The 21,734-nt window shown below is 55.8% G+C and overlaps 1 protein-coding gene across 4 annotated transcripts; it reads right to left on the bottom strand.

Annotated features, from left to right (window-relative positions):
- Positions 1-47: 47 nt before the first annotated feature.
- On the bottom strand, positions 48-20,898 carry ZSWIM4 (zinc finger SWIM-type containing 4). Of its 4 annotated transcripts, none has more exons than XM_081231468.1 (14): positions 20,534-20,898; positions 18,301-18,502; positions 16,557-16,913; positions 14,869-15,017; positions 14,633-14,783; positions 13,596-13,774; positions 12,593-12,938; positions 11,141-11,278; positions 10,524-10,778; positions 9,764-9,899; positions 7,377-7,531; positions 5,752-5,915; positions 4,207-4,288; positions 48-3,794 (listed from the first exon to the last, which is right to left on the bottom strand). In XM_081231468.1, the coding sequence occupies exons 1-14, from the start codon at positions 20,684-20,686 to the stop codon at positions 2,935-2,937; spliced, it is 3,327 nt and encodes a 1,108-aa protein (XP_081087594.1). In that variant the 5' UTR covers positions 20,687-20,898; the 3' UTR covers positions 48-2,934. The 4 variants fall into 4 exon arrangements, with proteins under 4 accessions (XP_081087594.1, XP_081087593.1, XP_081087595.1 ...); XM_081231467.1 differs by having other exon boundaries at positions 12,593-12,952; positions 13,607-13,774; XM_081231469.1 differs by having other exon boundaries at positions 12,593-12,952; positions 13,607-13,774; positions 14,938-15,017.
- Between the last annotated feature and the right edge of the window lie 836 nt (positions 20,899-21,734).

The following is a 21,734-nucleotide window of genomic DNA, read 5'->3' as shown; positions in this document are numbered from 1 at the left end:
ATTTACTGTCCTGGCATCCTGGGCTCCTGACTTCACAGGATCCCCATCCCCGCCTGCTCTGAGGAAGGTGATAATTTAGTCACGTGGGCGGAAAGGGTGCCCTTGTCATGGAAAGGTGACCTTGAGGAGTGTCCTAGGGATGGGTGTTGACCCCGCGTGAAACCCTGGGCTGGAGGGACTGACTTTCAGGGTTGGTGTGGTGACAGGGAGGACTGTCCTTAGAGGGACTTAGACGGGATCATGATGAGGCATGCCCCACATCCAGGGCCGGGCGTGGGAGAGAATGGGACCCAATCTAAGCTCGTGGCTGGGGGTGACCCTGAGGGAAACACTGGACATTTGGGGATAACTGGGACCTGAAGGTTTTGATCTAGTGACATCTGGGGATAACTTAGACATAAGGGACAACTTGGGCTGGGGGTAAGATTTGGGGTGTCTGGTATCTGAGAAGGCTGGCGGGGAACTTGGGCTTGAGGTGTGTATGTGGGCCCAAGGGGGACATCTGGCTGTGACTGGGACCTGAGTCGCGCCCTAGGTCTCTGGGGAACATCTGTAGATGACTTTGAGAGGTGAGGGGCACGGTAAGGGGCACCCCAGGTCTGAGGATGTTTGGAGGCATTTTGGACCACAAGGGCCAAAGCTGATGTACAGTGCTCAGAACTGCCACTCCTACCCTCCCAGGCCTCCAGGCGGCACTAAGGAGCGTGCGGGTCAGCGGGGGGGTCTCCCTGCACATACCTGCGGGAATGCGTGAGGCGGGGCAGGAGGTGGGACCGCCTCCAACTGGTTCCCTCCAGCGCAGGGAGGAGCCACGAACCAATCGCCAGGCCAAGCGCCACCGAAGGCCCGCCCACTGCTGCGCGCGGACACTCGGCGCCCTCTAGCGGCCAGCTCCGCCCAGCCTCGCTCTGAGCCCCGCCCCTCCGGGAAGCCTCTGTCCTCGCCTGCCCCGGCCCTGACAGTGACCCAGACAGTCTGTCCCTCCGTCCGTCACTCTCTAAAGGCAGGAAGCTAGTAAAGGAAGGCAACCAAGGGCCTTCTTGCCGTCCACCAGATCCCTCACTCTATTTGGGGACTGGGAGCCTCATCCTTGGTAAAGGAGCCCAGACACGCCCCCCCCCCATTGACCTCGCCCATCAAGGCCTTGTCTAAGCCGAGTTCCCACCTTTGGGGGGGGCGGGTCTTCCTCACCCAGCTGCACCCAGCACCTGACACGCACCACCGCCCCGTGCTCAGAAACTTGCAATTAACTCCAATAGCTAGTGCTGGAGCCAGGGCACCCCCTAGTGGCCATTCCCACCGCTGCATGAGTCATGCAGCCCGGGGTGAGCAATCAGTGGCCCTACCCCAGCAAGGTACTAAATCTAGCTCTGTCGCTTTCTAAAACCGAGTGCCCTTTCTTAAACTTTGGAGCCTCAGTTTTCTCCTCTGTAAAATAGGAATGCTAATCCTACCGACTCGTAGGGCTGTTATGACAGGTGTTATAACAGGTGACAGGTGTAAAGCGCAGGTGTCAGCCCCTGGCTTGCTCATAGCTCTCTCTCCCTGTCTGCTATCATCCATACTGTTACCACTGGAGGAAACCAGCAGTGGCTCCCATTGTACCCCTCACTTGAAGCTGTACCCAGAGAAGAGGCTGGAGATTTTCTGTGGGGGGGAAAAGGAGGCCCTGGCAGGGGGCCACAATGGGGGTGGGGGCGCAGAACATGCCTTAGTCTCAAAATAAAATTAAAAAGAACAAGCTGTGTTCAACTTAAAAAAAAAAAAAGGAAATACAATATATGGTTCAATAAATAGAAAAAAAGTTACAAAATGTGGTAATCTTTGTCCTTAATTACAAGAGAAAAGATAGAGGAGGGTGATTGGGGGGTGGGACACTCTCCTTCTCCCTGGGCCAAGGTGGGGGAAAGGGAGGCCAAAGAGAGACAGCAGCTGGGACTTGGGGATGCAAATAGAAAGACAGGCTAGATGGAGAGAAATATGGGAAGGGGGAGTAAGAGGAAGGGCAGAGCAGGGAGGCAGAGGATCAGAAAGGGAGAGACAGACAGAGGGCCCCAAAATGCTAAGATGTTGGCCTCTTTCCTTTCTAGATCAGGGGGTGGGGGGGGGTCCCTGGCTTGCCTGCGCTTGTATCCCCCCCACACACACCAGGTTTGGAGGACAGTGTGAGCCTGGCTCGGTTCCTGAGTTGTATGTCCAGTGACTAGCAGGTGTGGGGGGGGACAGTAATGAGCCCCCAGCCCACCCTGGCACCCTGGCACCCAAGGGAATGGGAGTCCTGGCGGGATGGGTGGTGAGGTATGTGGCCGAGGCCTGAAGCCTCTTCAAATCCTTCAGTGGGGGTGAGCCATTGGTCCCAGCTCTGTAGCCTGGAGGGGGCACAGGCCTGCAGGTGAGACCCCTGAGGCAGTGAGGGGAGGGTACAAAAGGAGTTTAGATGCCCTAACGCAAGCCCTCCGGGCACCCAGAGTTGGTTGCAGGGAGGGTCTGCTACATTGACTTTGAGAGCCAGTTTCTGGAAAGTCCTGCCTCCCAGCTCCTCCACCCCAGCCCAAGGGAGACCTGTGGGTTTGGGGAGGGAGAACTTGCCTATTGCTTTTGGGGTGCTCAAGGTGAGGTCATACCGGCTGCACAAGCACACACCCCCTTCCAGGCCTCTGGGTGGTGGTATGGCTTCTGATCCTTGCGTCTTGCACACTCGCTAGGCACGCATGTGCCCTAGGCACGCATGTGGCAGGATGCGACCCCCTGCTTCCCACCTCTTTCTGGGCTTGGAGGGGAAGGCAGGCAAGACCACCCAGCTCCAGCTGGGCTCCTTCCCTGACTTAATACTGAAATGCCACATAGGCCTCCAGCGTTGAGGCCCGTGATGGAGGGCGGGTGCCACAGAATCAGGGGCGAAGGCGGATGTCCCCACCGCCTGCCTGCTGCCCCTCAGCCGAAACGCTCCCGCACCAGGAGCATGAGCTTCTTCTTGCCCTTGTAGGTCTGTTTGAGGTTCTCCAGGAACTGGGCGAACTGCAGGTGCCCATCAGGCGCCAGCAGGAAGGTCTCGCGGGCCTTGCCCAGGAACTCGATGAAGTCGCCGTAGTGCCGCGGGCTGATGTGCGTCAAGCGGGAGTGGCTGGTGGTGATGTAGGCGGCCACCGCCGCATCCAGCAGCTGGCACAGCGGTGCCCGGTCGGCGCCCAGCGGCTTGGCAGCCCGGCGAGCCCCGAGGGGCCCCAGGCCGGGCGCTGAGAGGGTCCAGCGGCGCAGGATATCGGAGAGCATGGGGGCGCAGTGGATGCTGCGGATGATGAGGGGAACGATGGCAGAGAGCTCGTGCCGGCCCAGCGAGTGGCTGAGCGAGCAGGCCCAGAGCACGTCATTGACGGCCGGGTGGCTGTCCTGGTTGAAGGCGATGCTGAGCTGCGCCAGGGCCAGCGTCGCCAGCTTGTAGGCCCGCAGCGGCAGGCCACGGTGCTCCATGTAGCGGGCCACGGTGAAGAGGTGGGCGTGGCCCAGGCCTCCGGCTGCGGCATCCAGCACGATCTGGTAGGCCGCCTCGAAGGCCGCGTGGTTCTTCTCGCACAGGGTGAGGGCGGGCAGGGCGCAGTTCTGCGGGTCCTTCATGGCGCACTGCAAGGCCAGGGTGCGGGCGCATGCCCAGAGCTCCTCCCGCCGGGGCGCATCCAGCTGCAGCCGCAACAGCGTGGCATGGGTGGTGCCCGTCACTGCCACGATGGTGGCTGCCTCCACCGGTGTGAATAAGGAGTACCAGTTTTGCATGATGTTCATCAGGGCTTGCAGGCCTGTGGGAGATGACAGGGTGACACTGATCAGGAATGGGACAGGGGTTTACCCTGTGTGCATGGGTTTACCCTGACCTACTATCCCCACCAGCCAAGGCTAAAGCTGCACCCCCTCTACCGCTACTCTTGGCTTGACAGAAACTTCACTTTACTTTTCCAAGGGAGGAGAGGGCAGCTGGGCTGGGTGGGATCTGGTGGGGTGGGGGCTAAGCATTGGATGGATTGTCCCTTCTCCAAGCCACTTTAGCCTAGCCAGCCTCCAGGTCTTTGTCCAGCTCGGTCCCCCCTCCCAACATTCCCTCTTGGCCTAGCCCTGAGCACAGGCTGGAGTCGGGGAAATGGCTCTGCTTCTCCCTCATGCCTGCCCAGTTCCACAGGGAGGTGGGTGGCGGGTCCCCTTGGGGACTCTCACCGACTTCCGTGGCACAGCTGACCAGCCAGCGCACCATCTCCCTCCGACGCCAGGTCATGGTGTTCAGGGTCATCTGCATCACCTGCAGCATGGGATGGGGAGGGGTAGAGAAGGGGGTCACCCAAACCAGGGCTGGCGTGTGGAAGGGGGGCGGGGGATCCTTAAGGGCCCCGGGAAACTTGGAAGTTAAGGGCTGAATCAATGAGCCATACAATCTGGGCAAGGGGCTTCACCTCTCTGGACCTCAGCTTCCCCATCTGTAAAATGGAGATAAAAATAGTATCTACCTCATCGAGTTGTGAGAATTAAGTGAAAGTATGTAGGTAAACTCTTTGCACGGTGCCTACTTCTTCAAAGTGCTCAGCTGATGCCAGCCATTACTGTTAGCGTTGGTGTTATTCTGAGGCCCCGTGGACCCTACCTGGGATGACAAACCAACCTGTCCCTTCTCTCTGGAAAGTTCCATGCTTCCTGTCAACAGATTTCCCCCTGCAGCCCCAAACAAAGCACCTGCCCTACAGGTCCCACCTTCTTCAGGTCCCACCCCCAATAAGCACCTTCCTTGCTGGCCTCTCTTCTGAGGCGCCATCCCCAGGCCCTGTCTGGAAGCTTCTAAATAGTGGGTCACCTGCCTAAAGCACCACCCTTATCTCAACTACCACATATCCCCCACAATGGCTCCACCCCCCTCAGGGGGTTGTTCAGAGGCCAATTCTGCCTCCTGCCAGCCCTTTGCTGGCCAGTGCTACCTGGGAAGGTATCACCCGAATCTGTACCTTATTCTGTTATTTTACTTTGGCCACCGTCTGAGGCCCCGCCCCCATGAGCCCCATACCTGTCTATCCCTTCAGGCTGCAACCATGACTCTGCCTTGCCCTTGCAGCACTGTCCCTTGTCCGGCCCCTGAGGATGGCCTGGACACTCACCTGCGGGCCCCGCCTCCATGACTTTTAAGCACAGACCCCACCCTCCGGGGGTGGCTCTTCACTCACAGGACTCTCCCCAAGCCCCTCCCCTCAGTAGTGACCCCTCCTTCTAGGCTGCAGTCCCCTACAGGCCCTTTCCCAAGAAAGCTCCCTGCAGGCAGGTTCTGCCCCTTCAGTTTCAGCTCCGCCCACCTGTGGTTCTTATGGCCCACCAGCCCCAGGCCCCACTCCCAAGGCCAGCACCCTTAGGTTCTGCTCTCTCTTGTGGCCAGTCCACTCACCTGCATGCTCCGTGACCCCCTTCCTTGTCCTCAGCCACACCCCCAGAAGTAGATTCTCACCTTCAGGCTCTGCTACCGAGTCACTCATTCATAGGCCCCACCCTCACTGGTGACTCCATTCCCTCACTCTCAGGACTCTTACTCACCGACCCTGCTCCCCTGTAGACCTGCCCAAGAGGTGCTGCTCACATCCAGGCCCTGCCCCCAGGGGCGATGCTTACCCTCAGGCCCCGCCCCTACAGGCAGACCTCACACTCAGGTCCCACCCCCAAGTGGCCCTCACCTGGCCAGCCCTCAGGCAGCAGCCCCCTGCCCCCATCCTCCCTGCGGCCAGTCACCTGCAGGCCAAGCTCCAGCGCAATGCCTAGCAGTGTGGTGTCTGGTGGTGCACTGGCCGGCGTGGCAGTCTTGCAGGCGTCCTGCGCCAGCTTGAAGAGCAAGGCTGGAGAGTGGATGTTCTGCTGGATGGAGCCCAGTACTGCGTGCAGCCACTTGGGGTCTCCTGGGGTGGGGGGAGGGACAGAGGATATTGTGGGCATACCCCGCACCAGCCCCTGCTGCTGCCTGACCTGCTCACACTGGTTCCTCTACAAATGTGCAAATGTGTGAATGTGGACAGTGAGGCACCTGGCAACGGTTCTATGAAGACCTAGACCACTCTTGGCACTCCCCTTTTTCTCTCCTCTGCCCCTCCCTTTCCAGTGGGAGGAAGCCACCCAGGGGCCCACTGGACCCCTAAATGTCAAGGGCACCAATTCTGGACCCAGATGCCTGGGTTCAAATCCCTGCCACTCACAAGCTGTGTGACCTTGAGCAAGTCACTTCACCTCTCTGTGCCTTGGCTGCCCCATCTGTACAAAGGGTAATACTAATGCAATGGTACGTGTCTCACAGGGCTGCAGTGAGCCTATACTTGTAAAGGCCTTAACACGGCAAGAGTTACACAAACGCGAGCTTTTATTACTATTATTATCATTGGCCCAGATCCTACAATCCTGTTATTCTGCTCCAGCCACATCAGCCTCCTCTCTGTTCCTCAAACATAACCAGGCACAGTCCAGCATCAGGGTCTTTGCACTGGCTGTTCCCTCTGCCTGGAATGCTCTTCCCAGATGCTATGGACTGAACTGTGTCCTCCCCAAAATTCATATATTGAAGCTCTAACCCTCCAGCGTGATAGTACCTTTGGGAGGCAATTTTGTTTAGATGAGGCCATGTGGCTAGGACCCCCAGGATGGGATTAGTGTCCTTATAAGTAGAGGAGAAGACCAGAGCTCTCCCTTTCTCTGCCATGTGAGGACGCAGTGAGAAGGCAGCTGTCTGTAAGCCAGGAAGAGAGCCCTCACCAGGAACTGACCATGCTGGCACCCTGATCTTGAACTTCCAGTCTCTAGAACTGTGAGAAGATAAATTCCTGTTGTTTAAACTACCAAGTCTATGGTATTTTGTTACGGCAGCTGAGCTAAGACACCAGATACTGGCATGACTCCACCTTCACCTTCATGTCTTGGCTTAAGTGTCAACCTGCTTTATTCCCTTCCTTACCACTTATTACCTCTCACTACATAACTATCTTCTTTACCTTATTTATTGTCTGTCTGCCCTCACTAGAATTAACACTACAGAGCACAGGATTTGGGACGGTTTTGTTCGCTGCTGCAAGCTCAGCACCTGGGACAGTGCCTGGTACATATAGAAAGTGCTCAAGGAGGGACTTCCCTGGCAGTCCACGGTTAAGACTCCACACTTCCACTGCAGGGGGTGCGGGTTTGATCCCTGGTTGGGGAACTAAGATCCCGCATGTTGTGTGGGGTGGCCAAAAAAAGAATGCACTTAAGGAAAACTGTGGGTGGGATATGGTAAAAGGATAAAAAGTAGGCAGGAAGGAATGAGGGAAAGGAGGGAGGGGAGTAAGGTAAAGGAGGACAGGGGGACGGGGGTGGGGGGCAGTCGCTGTCCTCACCCTTGGCGGCGGTCAGCATGGCGGAGGCCAGTTCACACTGGCGGGTCTCTAGGTGGCCGAGGATGAACCAGCGGGGGAAGCGGTTGCTCACGATGGAATCCAGTGGGTTGCCATGAGGTTCTCCAGCTGGAAATGCTGTCTCCAGTATGGGCAGCCTGGGGTGAGAAGAGAAGCAGCCCTGCCCTGAGACAAGGCTGGAGTCTCCATCCTCTCTAGGAAAGAAAGGCCTCCTGCCTCAGCCAGAGCCTACCCTCCTAGGCCAGCAAATCTCTGGGCATCCAAAAAGATGGAGGATGTATGTTCAAGATGTTCACTGCATATATAAAACAGATAAATGAGGACCCGCCATATAGCACAGGGAACTCTACTCAGTACTCTGTAATGACCTATGTGGGAAAAGAATCTAAAAAAGAGTGGATATATGTATAACTGATTCACTTTGCTGTACACCTGAAACTAACACAACACTGTAAATCAACTATATTCCAAAAAAAAAAAAAAAAAAGATGTTCATTGCAGTGTTGTTTATACCCATCACTGTGGGGTCGATTAAATAAATGATGCTCTGTTCACGCACCAAGGGCTGATAAAGAGGTAAGGGGATTATTTGTGTCCTGATGTGGTCCCACTCCCCTTGCTCACTCTGCTCCAGTCACTGTTCCCCTTGACATCCCTCACATACCACCAGGCACAGCCCTACCTCAGGGCTTTTGCACTAACTGTTCCCTCTGCCTGGAATACTCTCCCCTAGACATCCTTGTGACTCTCCCTCACCTCTTTCAGGTCTTTGGTCAAATATTTTTCAATAAGCTCTTCCCTGACATGCCCAACACATGGGAGAGTGCAGCTTCCTAACTCCCAACTCCTTCCACCCCTTTCTTGCATGTCACTATCTGACATACAACATAGTTTACCTATAAATTTATTTACTGTCTCTCCCTAACTACAAGGTCAGCTCCATGAGGGCAGGAATTTTTGACTATTTGGTTCACTGACACTGCCTCTCCAGCACTAGGACAATGCCTGACACACAGCAGGTAAACAACAAATTGTTTGTTGAATGACTCAACGTCCCCCCTAAGATATTTTGTTCAGCAGCTCACTGTTTACATGCATTCTGTGCTAAGAAAGCTTTTCAAAGCTGTTAAATGTAATCAATAGCATAGAATAGGAGTCAAGACTGTCCTGATTCCAAATATCTAAATGAGTTTGCTACATAATTCGGGACACACCTTAAGCCTGTTTATGTGTAAAATGGGGGTAAACATACTTATTTCACTATGTGAGTCACAGATTTAGATCGGGGGGTCAGCACCTTTTTCTGCACAGGGCTGGACAGCCAATATTTTCAGCTTTGTGGGCCATTTGGTCTCTGTCACAATTGTCACTGTTGTGTAAAAGCAGCCACAGACAATAAGGAAATGAGTGAATGGTGCTCTGTGCCTATAAAACTTTATTTTTGGATGCTGAAATTTGAGTTTCACATACTTTTCATGTGTCACAGAATATTGTTTTGATTTTTTTCCAACCATCTAAAAATACAAAAACCATTCTTATCTCATGGGCTGTACAAAAACAGGCAGCGGGCCAAATTTGGCCCGTGGGCTGTAATTTGCTGGCACTGCCTTAGAAAAAAGTCCAGCATGTGAAAGAGTGTTCTCTAAATCATGGCTCTTAACAGATTATTCTTTCCAAATATTCTGGGAAAATGCACTCCAAATTGTTAATAGGTGCCTCTGGAGAATAGGATCAGAGGATGGGGGACAGATTTCACTTTATTTGTTGGACATGGTTCACTATAGACAGGGCCTTTTAAAATTCTGCTTCTATGATTTGCTGTTGCACATGGGAAATAACCCGGTTATTCATTGCAACATCTTTTTGGAAACAATGTAAATGTCTATCAGCTCCAGATTGGTTTATTCCTGGTGTATCCCTACAGTGGTTCACATGCTATGTGACAGGATATAGCTTTTAAGATGCAAGTGTTCAGTGAAAACAAGGTGCAAAGATTAGGTGCAGGATGTGTCATGGCGTAAAGGAGAATCAACTTTTAATTTTCAGATTATGGGTTCGCAGAAATATGGACTCTTGCAGTATAGATAAGAAAGTGGTACCACTGCTTGCCTCCAGAGAGCTTTGGGTAAGTTGGGACAAACCTGCCTAGAAAAGGACTCTGAATTCTGTGTCATGTGGATGTTTCTCAAATTCAAAATAATATGACATTTCTAATGTGTAATCAAGAGCACCGGGCAGTCTGGAATGGCCGGATGAGGGAGGCTGAATGAACCAAGCTGTGAGTTCAGGCAGAAGAATGGGGCTCCCAGTAGCCTCCCATCCCCCAATCCGGCCCGGCCCAGTGGGAGTCCCCAGCTGCCTCTCCTCACCTCATGGCTCGCAGCGCGAGGCGGTAGGCCAGGTCGGGGTCGTGGGGCAGCAGTGCAGTAAACAGGTAGCGGGCACAGGTGTGCATGGGCACGCTCTCCCGGAAAAGCACTTCTCCAAAGCCGCTGAAAGGACCCCCTGCAGGGGTAGCCTGAGCTCAGCCTCCGGGTGTGGGCTTGCATGGCCCCTCCCCAGGTCTCCCCACACCCCAGGCTCTGAGTGTGGGATGGGCGGACTCAGGATAGAGTGGCTGGGGCTAGAGAGGTCCCGGGGGGTGGGAGCACAGGGCTAAGACTGAGACAAGCACTGGAAAATCCACAGAAAAGAGACGCTGGGCACCCCTGGATAGGGGTCAGGACTCAGATGCAGGGGGGGGCCAGAGGATGGAGGTGGGGCTGCACCTGCTCCAGTGGTGTGGCCAAGCCAGCTTCCCTTTGCAGTAGGGGAGGGGCCTCACAAGGTAGGACCGTGGGCAGAGCCAATCAAAGTCTAGCTGGGCATCAGCGACTAGGCTCATTGGCTCCAAAGTGGGAAGGGGGTGGGGCCTCATCACTCGAAGCCATTATTGGCTGCCAGCACTGCTGGGGGCGGGGCCAAAGTCTGGTGCTCATCTTTTAGGAACTGCCAAGGTATGGAAAGGCAGTAAGGACAAGGAGGTGGAGTTAGGGGCGGGGTCTCCCGATCCAGCAACAACCAGGCCACTACAGTAGAGAGGCAGGACCCTATCTTTCAGGAACGGCCAGGCTAGCAGTGGGGCCTCACCTTCCAGCAGCTGTCCCGCCTGCTTGCGTAGCACCTGCACCAGCCGTTCGTCCAGCTCCACCTCCTCCAACAGGGCCAGCAGCTGCTCCTCGTTGCGTACCACTTTGTCCTGGGCATACAGCCCCTCGGGCAGGGCCCGCTGCTGTCCCAGGCCCAGCAGTGCCACCTCTAGCGCCATTGCCAAGTAGGACTCCCCAGGGCTCCCGGGCACCGGGACGTGCTGGTAGGCCACCTTCCGCCTCTCAGGGCCTGAGTCTGTGGGAGAAGGACACCAGGGCGGCTAGAGGGGAACCCCTTTTCCTGGGACTCCAGTGGTCCTTGACCTTAAATATGGACACTGTGTGTGGGGTTGGGGGGAGGTTTAGGGAGAGCCCAGCTGCTTCCGCACCCACCAGGGGGTGGCGCCCACTTTCCAACAGCAGATAGGCCTACGGTGGCCTCACTTTCAGGAGAAGCTAAGCCTCTTGGCACCTGGCACTGGCCGAAGGGTGTGGCCAAGTGTAGGGGCATGGCCAAGTGTAAGGGCGTGGCCTCACTTTCTAGGGGTACTGGCCAAGAGGGCATGGCCAAGAGGTGGTGATTTCCCCACCTCCTCAAGGGGTCCCCAGTGTGGGTACCTGGGTAAATGGCAAGGGTCTCCTCCTCTAGGTGACAGGCCTCCAAGAGTGCCCTGCAGAGGCAGCCAATGGGGTCCAGGGGGTGGCCCACCCATCCTTCCATGTTGGTGATGCAGGTGGAGCCTTTCTGCAGTAGCTCTGCAGGTAGGAAGAGAGGGTTCAATGCCCAGCCCCCCTCCACCAAGCCCCCGGGGGGGCTTCCTCTCCCTGAACCCCAAGCCCAACCTCCCAGTGCCCACTCACCATCTGCCCACCCAGCACCCTTTTCTCTGCCCCTTGAGCTCTGCAGCAGCTCTCACCTCCACGGCCCTGGCCTCCTGTCCCACACCCAGACCCAGGCCTGGCTAAACTGGGTGCTTTCTAAAACATCCAACCAGTGTCATTCCCCTCCTTATAACCCTTGATCCTTCCCACCTCTCTCAGGCCCAGCCTGCTTTCAGGGCTCCCAAGGACGGATATGAAAGTTTCCCTGAGGTGGTCACCCACCCCACCTGGAAGCCCATCCTCCAATCTCCTCCCACAAGCCGTGCTCTCCCTTGCCTCTGGGCTCCTGCCCATGCTGTTCCTTCTAACTGGAACACTGTTGCTCCCTCCCCTTCTCCTGGGAAACTCCTAAACATCCTTAAGATCTCAGCTTAGCTCTCACCTCCTCTGGGGGGCTAACCCTACACCTTGAGAATAGGTCAGGGGTCTGCTCAGATCCCAATGCCCCCATTTCTCCCCCATTACACCCTGTATTCAATTTCCTGGTAACTGACCCATCAACTCAACTCCATCACCCAGAGAACACAACTGGTAGCCTCTCTCCTGTCCCCCCATATCTAGTCCACAAATGTGTCCTTTTTTGGGCCAACACAGTGTAAGTTTCTGTTTTTCCTAATACAATTTTCAAATTGTTGCCCATATTGAAAAAAATCAGTAAATTCCACATTAGATAATCTGGACTTCTGGCTTCTCTTGAAAAATCAGAAGATCTGGCCACACAGGGTCCATGTTAAGGCACGTGGCTAGATCTATAGAAACTACATTTCCCAGGCTTCTTCGTGTGAGGTGTGGAAGGTGGGAGAGAATGAGGCCATAACTCTCTTGCAGTGGCTGTGAGCAGGTGGGTAGCTGTCTGCAGGGCACAGACATGAGGTTTGCCAGCAGGTTCTGGGTTGTCCTCTTGGGAACTGCCCTGCCCCCATGTGAGGGCTACAGCCTGCTGAACCTCCTGTGCTTCTGAAGTTCAAGTGTGTGAAGCCAAGCAGGGGCTTCCCTGACTTTCAATCCTGCGGCCCTTCCAGTGGTTTTGCGAATCCTCAATCCCCTTCATTAAATTCTTTTCTGCTCAAGACACCTAGAGTGGTCTCTTTTCCTGTTGTACCCACAGACTCTCCAGGTTGCCACAGCCCCCAGCTGTTGGCATTTGTGTCTGCAGCCCCAGGACATGATGATAATATTGGTGCCCACCTTTTTTCTGCTGCTTGTAGGTCTCAAGCTGATGTCGCCGCTGCAGCCGGAGTGTGTTGACTATAGCGCCTGCCAGTCGCAGGGCCTGGCGGGGGTATCCGTGGGCCCTCAGGGTGTCCACACGGGCACAGGCAGTGGGGAAGGGCTCGCCCAGCCAGAGTGGGCGGCCCTGGGGGTCAAAGGTTGGCTTGTCACCACTCCCGTTGCTTGTGAGGCTGGGACCGTAGGAGTCGCTGGCCAGGATCCTCTGCAGGTGGGCGTCACTCCAGTGCAGCGACCCAGCCTGCAGGGCGCGGCCAAACACGGTGTGGCGGGAACCTGCAGCCTCCACCTCCTCCTCCTCCTCCTCCTCCTCTGGGCCTGTGGGAGAGGCGCCCAAATGCAGCCCCATGAGGGGGGCCCTAGCAGTCAGGCGCTGGTCAGCTCTGCCCCACTGAGTGCCAGCTTGGTGCTAGGCTCTGGGTGCAGCGATGAGTGTGTGTTATCCCCCCAAATCCTTCCAGCAGCCTTTTAAAGGTGTGTGTGTGTGTGTGTGTGTGTGTGTGTGTGTCAGTGCAGATATTCCTTCATATGAGTGGACAACTGATCTTGAACAACTGTGACTGTCTGTCCATCTTTCTCCCTCCACACTCCATTTATTCCTCTCCTTCTCTATCTTTCCCTCTCCCTCTCTCCCTCCATCTCTGCCTCTCTTTACTTGTCTCTCTCTTCTCAATACCTGTTTCCTTTTCTATCTGTTTCCCCTACCCCCTGCCCGATTCCTGCCTCCATGGCCAGAAGGAGACTGAGTCAGGAGACCAGCCCAGAACTATAGGCATCTTAAGTATTTCACATCGCTGTCCCTCGGGCTGCCTGCTGCCCCTGCCCTGGGTACTCCCTCCTGGCTGGGAGGCAGGCAAGGGCTGGTCCCCCCTGCCTTGCCTCCATTTTCCCCCAGAGTGCCATGATGGGGTGGCTGGGCCACAGGCAGTAGTGATGGTTTGTTGGGGGGAGTGGCGGGGACCCCTCTCCTACCTGGGCTGAGGGCTACGGTGGGCTGCAGGCTGGGCCCATCAAAAGAGTAGTTGCCTTCTTCCAGCGGGCACACGTCCAGCTTGTCCCACTTGCTAAGCAGCTGGAGCCAGCTCGTCCGCTCCTCTGGTTTGCAGTGGGGGCTCAGGACGATGCACACCCACAGGGCCCCTGGGGAGAGAGGGCAGCAAATGTGGGCACGGGGGAGGCTCAACATTCGTGCAACAGGCGCAGCACGCACTTATGGAGTGCCCGCTGTGTGCTGGGCACTGGTCTCTGCTCAACCCTCATCTCTGGCCTCTGAGGGTGCAATTCATCATCTCTTCACTTTACAGTCCAGAGAGGTAAAATCACTTGCTCAAAGTCACACAGCTGGGAAGCCAGAAGTTAGGACTCAAACCCAGACTACTGGACTCCTTTTGCAAAAAAATTTTTTTTCTATAGCACTTATCACCATCTGTCACAGGGGTCAGCAAACTACCACCCGTGGAGAAAATCGAACCCGCTGCGTGTTTTTGAATGGCCCGTAAGCTAAGATTTATTTTTACACTTTTAAATGGTGGAGGGGGTGGGGAATAAATAAAAAGAACATTTTGTGACTTGTGAAAATGATATGAAATTCAAATAAATAAATAGTGTCTGTAAATACAGTTTTATTGGAATGCTACCACACCCACTTTGTTATGTGTGTCTGTGGCTGCTTTTCTGCTACAACAGATAAAATCGAGTAACAGTGACAAAAACCAAATGGCCTGAAAAGCCAAAACTATTAACTATCTGGCCCTATGGAAAACGTGTTGACCCCTGGTCTAATGGGCTTTTGGGATTTTCTTGTCCGTCTGCCCTACTAGGTGTCAGCTCTCTGAGGACTGGTATTTAATCTCTCTTATTTCTTGCTGTAGTCCCAGCGCTCAGTACAGTGCCTCGTACATTGGCGGTGCTAATGAATGAGGAAGGATTCACGGGCAAGACCCTAATCTCAGGTGGGAAAGCCTGGGTGCCTGCCGCACTCCGGGGTCTGGGACTTACCCAGTTCATCCCACAGCTGGCGGCACTTGTCCGTCATGCCGGCGCCCTGTTGCCGCCACAGGGCCAGGCGCGGATCCTGCAGGAATTGCTCGGTCATGAGGATCAGCATGCGTGCGCCATTGGAGTCCCGCATTCGCAGCATCTCCCGCACCTGCGCCGCACCAAACGGTGAGGAGGGGCGGGGCTCCGGCACCCGGCCGTCTAGTCCCGCCCCCCTGTACCCGCCCAGCCAGCACCTTGCAGAACATGGAGCGCAGCTGCTGGCTGGCGCCATAATAGCCGCCGTTGGAAAGCAGCTGCTTCACCTGCTCCTGGATCTGCTCCTCGTCCAGGTGCCAGCAGTTGGCGTCCTCGATGCCCGCACCCGCCGTGGGGTCTGGGGCACCTGTGGGTAGGGAGGGAAAGCTGAGGCTGGGGCTGGGGGGAGGGGGTGTCTGTCATCCAGTCCTTCAAATCACCCAACCCATCCCAGAATTCCATCCATCCCACCTGAAAACCCATCCATCCATCCATCCATCCAGCCACCCATCATCTTACCCCAAACATCACCTACCCATCCATTTAAACCACTCAACCATCTGTCCACACCCCCATGCCATGCCATGCATCTTTCCATCCACACATCATAACCCTTAGCACACCTACCTACCCCATTAGTCCATTAACCACCCTGCCCGTAACTCCCACCTACTCACATCTATATACCCATCCCACCAGTCCATCCATCCACCTACCCACCCCTATTTGTCTTTCCAACTCATCTGTACTAACCACTCAAAATACCCACTGACCTATTCATCCACTGACCTACACAACTCTGCTATCCATCCATCCAATTAACCCAAACTGTCCATCTATTCTTGCCCCACCAACCACCCTTCATATGTATCTCCCCAAACACCCACCAGCCCATTGGTCCATCCATACATCCTACACAAAACACCCACCTACTCGATCCATCCACCATGTTAGTCCTCACATAAGAACATTCATGCACGCATCAACTCACCCTCAATCCATGCACCCCTTGGTCCTTCCAGTCTTCCACCAACCCCATCTGTCCACTACCTCAAACTCCCCAATCAAAGCCCATCCCATCCAACCCTACCACCAATTACCACCAACTCCCTATTCACCTACCATCCTAGTAAATCACCCGTCCACTCATTCCATCCATTTTTCCACACCAACAGTTCACCCCAACACCCGATCATGAACACCTTCTATATCCACCCATCGCCACCCTCAAATATCCGTTCATGCCTCCACCCACTATGCATCCGTTTACTCACCCACCATCCTACTCCATCCTTCCGTCATTATAGTTAAACAACACTTGTAGCTCCAAACCACCCCAGAACTCATAACACCTCCTGGTCTATCTCCTACCCTATCCCACCTCTGACACCCACTAATGTCCACACATACTCCTTATGACCTCCACACACCCATACTCAGGCCTGCTCCTGTGATCTTGAGACACCCCCATCCTGGGGCTGGATCTTCCCACTGGCTGATTTCTTGACCATTCATCTGCCCAGGGCCAGATCAAATCCAGGATCTGCCACTTACTGAGGTGTGTGATCCTTTTTTTTTTTTTTTATAACACCTTTATTGGAGTATAAGTGCTGAGGTGTGTGATCTTGACCTCATTAAGTGGTGCTCCCCTACCCCTGCTCATGGATCAAGGGTATCTTTGGTTTCTTTTTTGGCCACACCACGTGGCTTAGGGGATCTTAGTTCCCCAACCAGGGATTGAACCTGGGCCGCAGCAGTGAAAGCACTGAGTGCTAACCACTGGACCACAAGGGAATTCCACGGTCAGGGGTACGTTTGGATGCTGTGGCAAATGCCTGTGGCACAGAAAGCGAGATGGCTGTGAGCTGGGGCCTCGCTGCCCCATCAGACCTTGCGGCGCCCTTACCATGCACCAGGTTGATCTCGGAGCCCAGGAGGAGGATCTCGTCCGCCAAGCGCTGAGCAGTGGGCAGCACCTCAGTGTGGTGGGCACTGATGAGGTACTGCACGAACTTCTGCAGCTGATCCCGGTTCATCTGGGAGAGTGTCTCGGAGATGGGTAGCCGCAGCTCCACCTGGCGGGCATGCCGAATGCGATACAGCGACAGGGCCACCACATGAGCACAGTAGAAGAGGTCTCGGTTGTCGCAGCCGCAGCTCACGGATGTGATCTTGCAGCGGTCAAAGCTGATGGAGACATGGTAAAGGCGCTCGGGCTCTCCAGGGCCCCCTGGCTCCCGGATATTTCCGCTCAGGTGGAACCCTAAGACCAAAACCAAATTGTCACTGCTGTGTCACCCCAGAGATGGGTAGTCTTTTCCACGGTGCACAGCAAGACCAGGTGCAAATCCCAGCTGAGTAACCTGGCACAAGTCACTTAACCTTGCTGTGCCTCAGTGTCCACATCTGTGAAATGGGAACAAAGAGTAACATCCTCCTCATGCGTTTGTAATAAGGATGAAATGGGTTAATATTGGCAAGTGCTTAGAACACTGTTGGTGGAATAGTAGGTGCTAAATAAATGTTTGTTCTTCTAATTCTGAATAATATTATTACAGCAATGCTGTTGAAGATGATTTTCTTAGCCCTTGGGTAATCATGGATACAGCCCAGGCTCCAGGCGCCCTGTCACTTCCTGCAAAGATACCAAAGATACTTGGGGGGCGAGGGATTGATGTGGGCGGCCAGGGGCCAGGTCACCCCATCACCCCCCACCCCTCCCTGGCCCCTGGGGAGCCCAGATGCCAGGCTCATCCGACTGGTTGGGCAGCTCAGGCCCCAGCTGGCCCTGGCTGCGTCATGCAGGGAGACGGCGGCTTCCTCATACCGGCTGGAGGTGGACGAGCCTATGGCCAGCTGGGTCATGTCCAGGCAAGGGGGCCCCCAGGCTGACAGGGTTCAGAGAGGGTCATCTTGGCTGAGCCCCTGCCTCCAGCTGGGAGACATGACCTGCCCCCATGGGAGGTATGGCATTCCAGGGCTTACCTGCCTTCTGACTCAACCTCTACTGGTTCCCTTCTGAGCCCTGCTGCCTGAGGTCTAGAATCATCTTTCATCGCTAACTCTAAACTTCCACCCCTTCCCCTCACCTGGACCCTGCTGCCTGGGGTTTAAGACCACTCCTCACAGATGATCCCCAACTTCCACCCTAGACCCCAAGGAAGGCCTCGTTGCCTTAGGTCTGAGACCATTCCTAAACCTCTGAACCCAACCTCCACCTGAGTCTTTCTGCCTGACGTCCAAGACCGTCGCTCATCACTGGCTCTAAAACTTTGCCACTCTCACCGAGGACGCTGCAGCCTGAGGTCTAGGATCATTCTTACCTCTGGCTCTAAACCTTGGGCCCAGAGCATCCCTGGGTCCCTCTGTCTGAGGTCTGGAACCTCCTCTCACTTCTGGTTTACAATCACTCCTCAAAACCACTGCCTCGGCCCTGCCTTCTTCCCTGCTCTCCCCCCTATCCTACCACCTCTACCTCTATGCCCCAACTAAGCTGACTGAGGTCGAGGCAGATCTCTGATCTTGAGCTCATAATATCTTGTACAACCCTCCCTGGGCATCAAAGCCTGACATTTGGAACCTCCCCCAGCCCTCCACGTCTGCTTTGGACCCCCTGGCCTCCCTGGCAGGGGTAGGGGACAGGCACTCACCCACTTGCAGCACACGATCTACGGCCCCGCTCTGTAGCAGGTGCAGTCCACGGGTGAAGGGCACCCGGGCATCGTGCTCGCCCTCCGGGGGCTGGTAGCCCAGAGATGAGTACATGCATATCTCCCGCTCACTGCGTGGAAACGACCAGAACACGATGCGCTTCTGGACCGGCTCTGGCACCCGGGAGAACCGCTCCTCAACCTGTGGGAAGGCCCGGTGTGTTAGAAACCCTGGCGCTTGAATCCTGGCTTTGCTGCTTACAAGTAGTATGACCTTGGGCAAGTCACTTTGCCTCTCTGAGCTTCGGTTTTTCTCAAGTGTAAGAAGATGTTAAGAGCACCCGCCTTCTGGGTGTCATGAGTATTACATATGCACTAATATATGTACAGCGCTTACAATAACATCTGGCCTATTGTTAGTGTTCTGGAACTTTCTGCTGCTTCCCTCCTGGATGTCTGGTCTCAGGGTCCTAATGTAAGGTAGTCTCACCTCTCAGGCTTTGAGGGGTGATGAGGAAGGAAGACAAAAGTGATAAGAAGACCAGTGATCAGGCCTACATGTTCTTAGCCTACATTGTGCTAAATGCTTTATGTGTGCGATTTCCCTTCTCATAGCAACAACCCAGTATTTTTGCAGCCTGGGGAATCTGAGGCTCAGAGGCAGAGTGAATTCACTTGTTCAGGATCCCACAGCTGGTGAGCTCCAGCTCCCAGGACAGGCTCTCTGTTCCAGCTGCTAAGGGCTCTCAGGAAGGGAGGGGTGTCCTGCCCACCCCTGGGGGCTCTGGGCAATGAACTGATCTGGTTGAGCCTGCGTTCCAATCCAGGCTTGCTACTCACTGGCTGAGTGTCCTTGGGCAAGTTTCTCAACCTCTCTGTGCCCCAGTTTCCTCAAAGGAGAACAACTCCCAAAAGGCTGCAGAGGATTCCATGAGTTTCTGCGGGGCAAGAGCTTTCCTAGGGCCAGACCTGCCCAGGGCAGGTACATGGGAGCCCTGGAGAAGGCTTTAGGATTACTCTGTGGGGGTCTCACACACAATGAAGGGGCAGGGACCTTTCAGAGCCCCCAGTCCTAGGTTTCAAAGGGAAGTGGGAGGACCAGTGACTGGCCCAGGCCTCGGGGACAGTTGGCAGATGACTAAGGAGGGATTTTCCAGGCCATGAATCAGAGCCCGCCCCATCCACACTTGGCCCAGACCCATCAGTCGCAGCAGACTCACTCTGGAGAGGCCAGGGAGCAAAGAAAGCCCCCCAAAGCCAAACAGAGGACAGAGCCTGTGGGGGCTAAGGAAGGCTTGCTTAGGTCCTGGCCACAACCCAGCTCCCTGGGGACCCACACTGAGGCTGGGAAAGGGGACTTTGCCCAGCCCTGGGGCATCCTGGCAGGGTCCCTCAGAAGTTATAGGGGCAGGATTCCAGGTGCACCTGTCCAGGTACCGAAACCCAGGCCCCACACCTGCTGCCAAACTCTGGAAGGACTGAGATGGCTGGGGGGCAAGGGGAGAGTGAGCATGGGGTAATGGGGAGGGGGGACTCTGACGATGGAGTAATCTCTGCAGCCAGCCAGGAGGGGCTGGGCAGCCCCAGGTGGGAGGTAGTCCCAGAATTACTGAGGGGTGTGTGAGTGTTAGTGCCTGAGGCAAGGATATGCAGGAGAAGAAGGGGGTCCCCATGGGACAGGTAGCTTCTGGAGGCTGGAGGCAGGGATTGGAGACAGAAAGGGGTGTCTTGGGGCTGGGATCTATATAAGTGGGGGAGTCCTCTACTGGGGGTGTAGGACAGAGATCTGGAGTCTCTAGGTGCTGAGATCTGCTCTCTTCCCAAGTGGGGGCGGGTTGTAGGAGCTGGAGAGAGGAGTGAGGACTGAATGGGGTGCCCTAATTGGGGGATAAGGATAAGGTGGGAAAAGAGAGGTACCCAGGGTTGTGAGAGGACCATGGGGCAGGAGGAGAAAAAGTGTCCCGAGTTGGGATCTGGGGCACTGAGGGAACCCCTGGGTCTTGTGGGCTGAAGGGCAGAGCTGCTGGGGAAGGGATGGGGGTGGGTCATAGGGTTTGAAGGAGTGAAATGGGAGGATGAAGGGATGTCTCGGGCAGAGTTAAGGATCTTGGAGGAGATCCCTGGGGGTGTCTCCGATGGAGGCACGTCCGGAGGCTGGAATCTGGACAGGGGGAGAAGGTGTGTCGGGGACGGGGCTGGGAGTGGGTCCCTCCCCACCGCACTCCTCGGTCACCTGCTCGAAGGCCCAGCTCTCGGCTACTCGCTTGGCGCTGAGGTCCAGCAGCGCTTCGGGTCGGCCCCGGCCGCGCACTGCCCCGGCCCCGGCGTCCCGCTCCTCCGGTCCCGCGGGGCAGTCCCGGCTCCGCTTGGCCGCGGGGGGGTCCATCCGGCCGGGCCGGGGCCGGGGCGGGGCCTGTGTGTAGCGGGGGGTCGGTCCGACGCCTACTCCGCTTCACCGGCTCCCGCGATCCCTGCCCGGCTTCCTGTCCTTCGTTCGCGCTCGGCCGCCCCGGGACTCGCTCCGCACCCACCCCCGGGCCGGCGGGGTGATGCGGCCCCTTTAAGACCCTTCACAACAATGAAGCTGCCTCGGCCTCCGCTTTATCCTCCGCCGTCGTCCCGCCCCCACCGCCCGTCCCCATTGGCCCCCCTTCGGCCTCCGAGGCCCTCCTCCGCCATTGGCTGCACCGCCAGATCCGTCTCCAAGTCGCCGCTGTTCATTCGTTGTGTGCACTGCCTGTCTTTCCGGGACTACTCAGTCAGGGCGCTCAGCGAGCAGCGCTGTCAATCACGGGACGCCGGAGACCAATCACAGTGGGAGGAAACCCCCCGGTGCCGGCCTTAAGCGGAGTTTCGGGGCGGGTCCTGGGTTCATTCACAACATTCCTCCCCCGCCCCACTAGGGCTGGACAGCGCTCCCCGGGCAGCTGGGGCTGCGCCCACACAAGGCTTTGTTTACTGAGGGTCGCTTCCGGGCGCCGCGAGGGGACAATCAACACGGCTCGGCCCGGGAGCGAGACAGAGCGGCGGGATCCCCGGGCAGCCCCTCAGCCCCTCCTCCCTCTGGGCTGTGTGACGAGAAATTCAGCCTCTTTGGGCGGCGGGTCAAGTTTTGATGCTTTGCGGGATGAAGGGATCACAGGTCCCTTGGTAGAGTTTATGGGGGCTGCGGACACCCTCGCTAGAAATAGAGCCCAATCCAAGCCCATTCTTGAGCCCCAAGCTAAGAATCAACAATCCATTCTATGCCCTATATATTACGTTAAGTCCTATGAAATTACTGATTTTCAACAATTTTTGATACACTAAATGGCAATTTCATAAGGTTCAACGTAACAGATGTCAAATCCGACCACCTCTGATTATTTTTTCTGGTTCAGCTTGTCTAGGTCACATCTCTTGATGTGACCTTGAAGCAGGCGGTGGTCCTCATC

The sequence above is a fragment of the Mesoplodon bidens genome (assembly GCF_964165515.1).
Source record: "Mesoplodon bidens genome assembly, chromosome: 4".
NCBI lineage: Eukaryota > Metazoa > Chordata > Mammalia > Artiodactyla > Ziphiidae > Mesoplodon > Mesoplodon bidens.
This window is presented reverse-complemented; position numbering and strand designations above follow the sequence as displayed.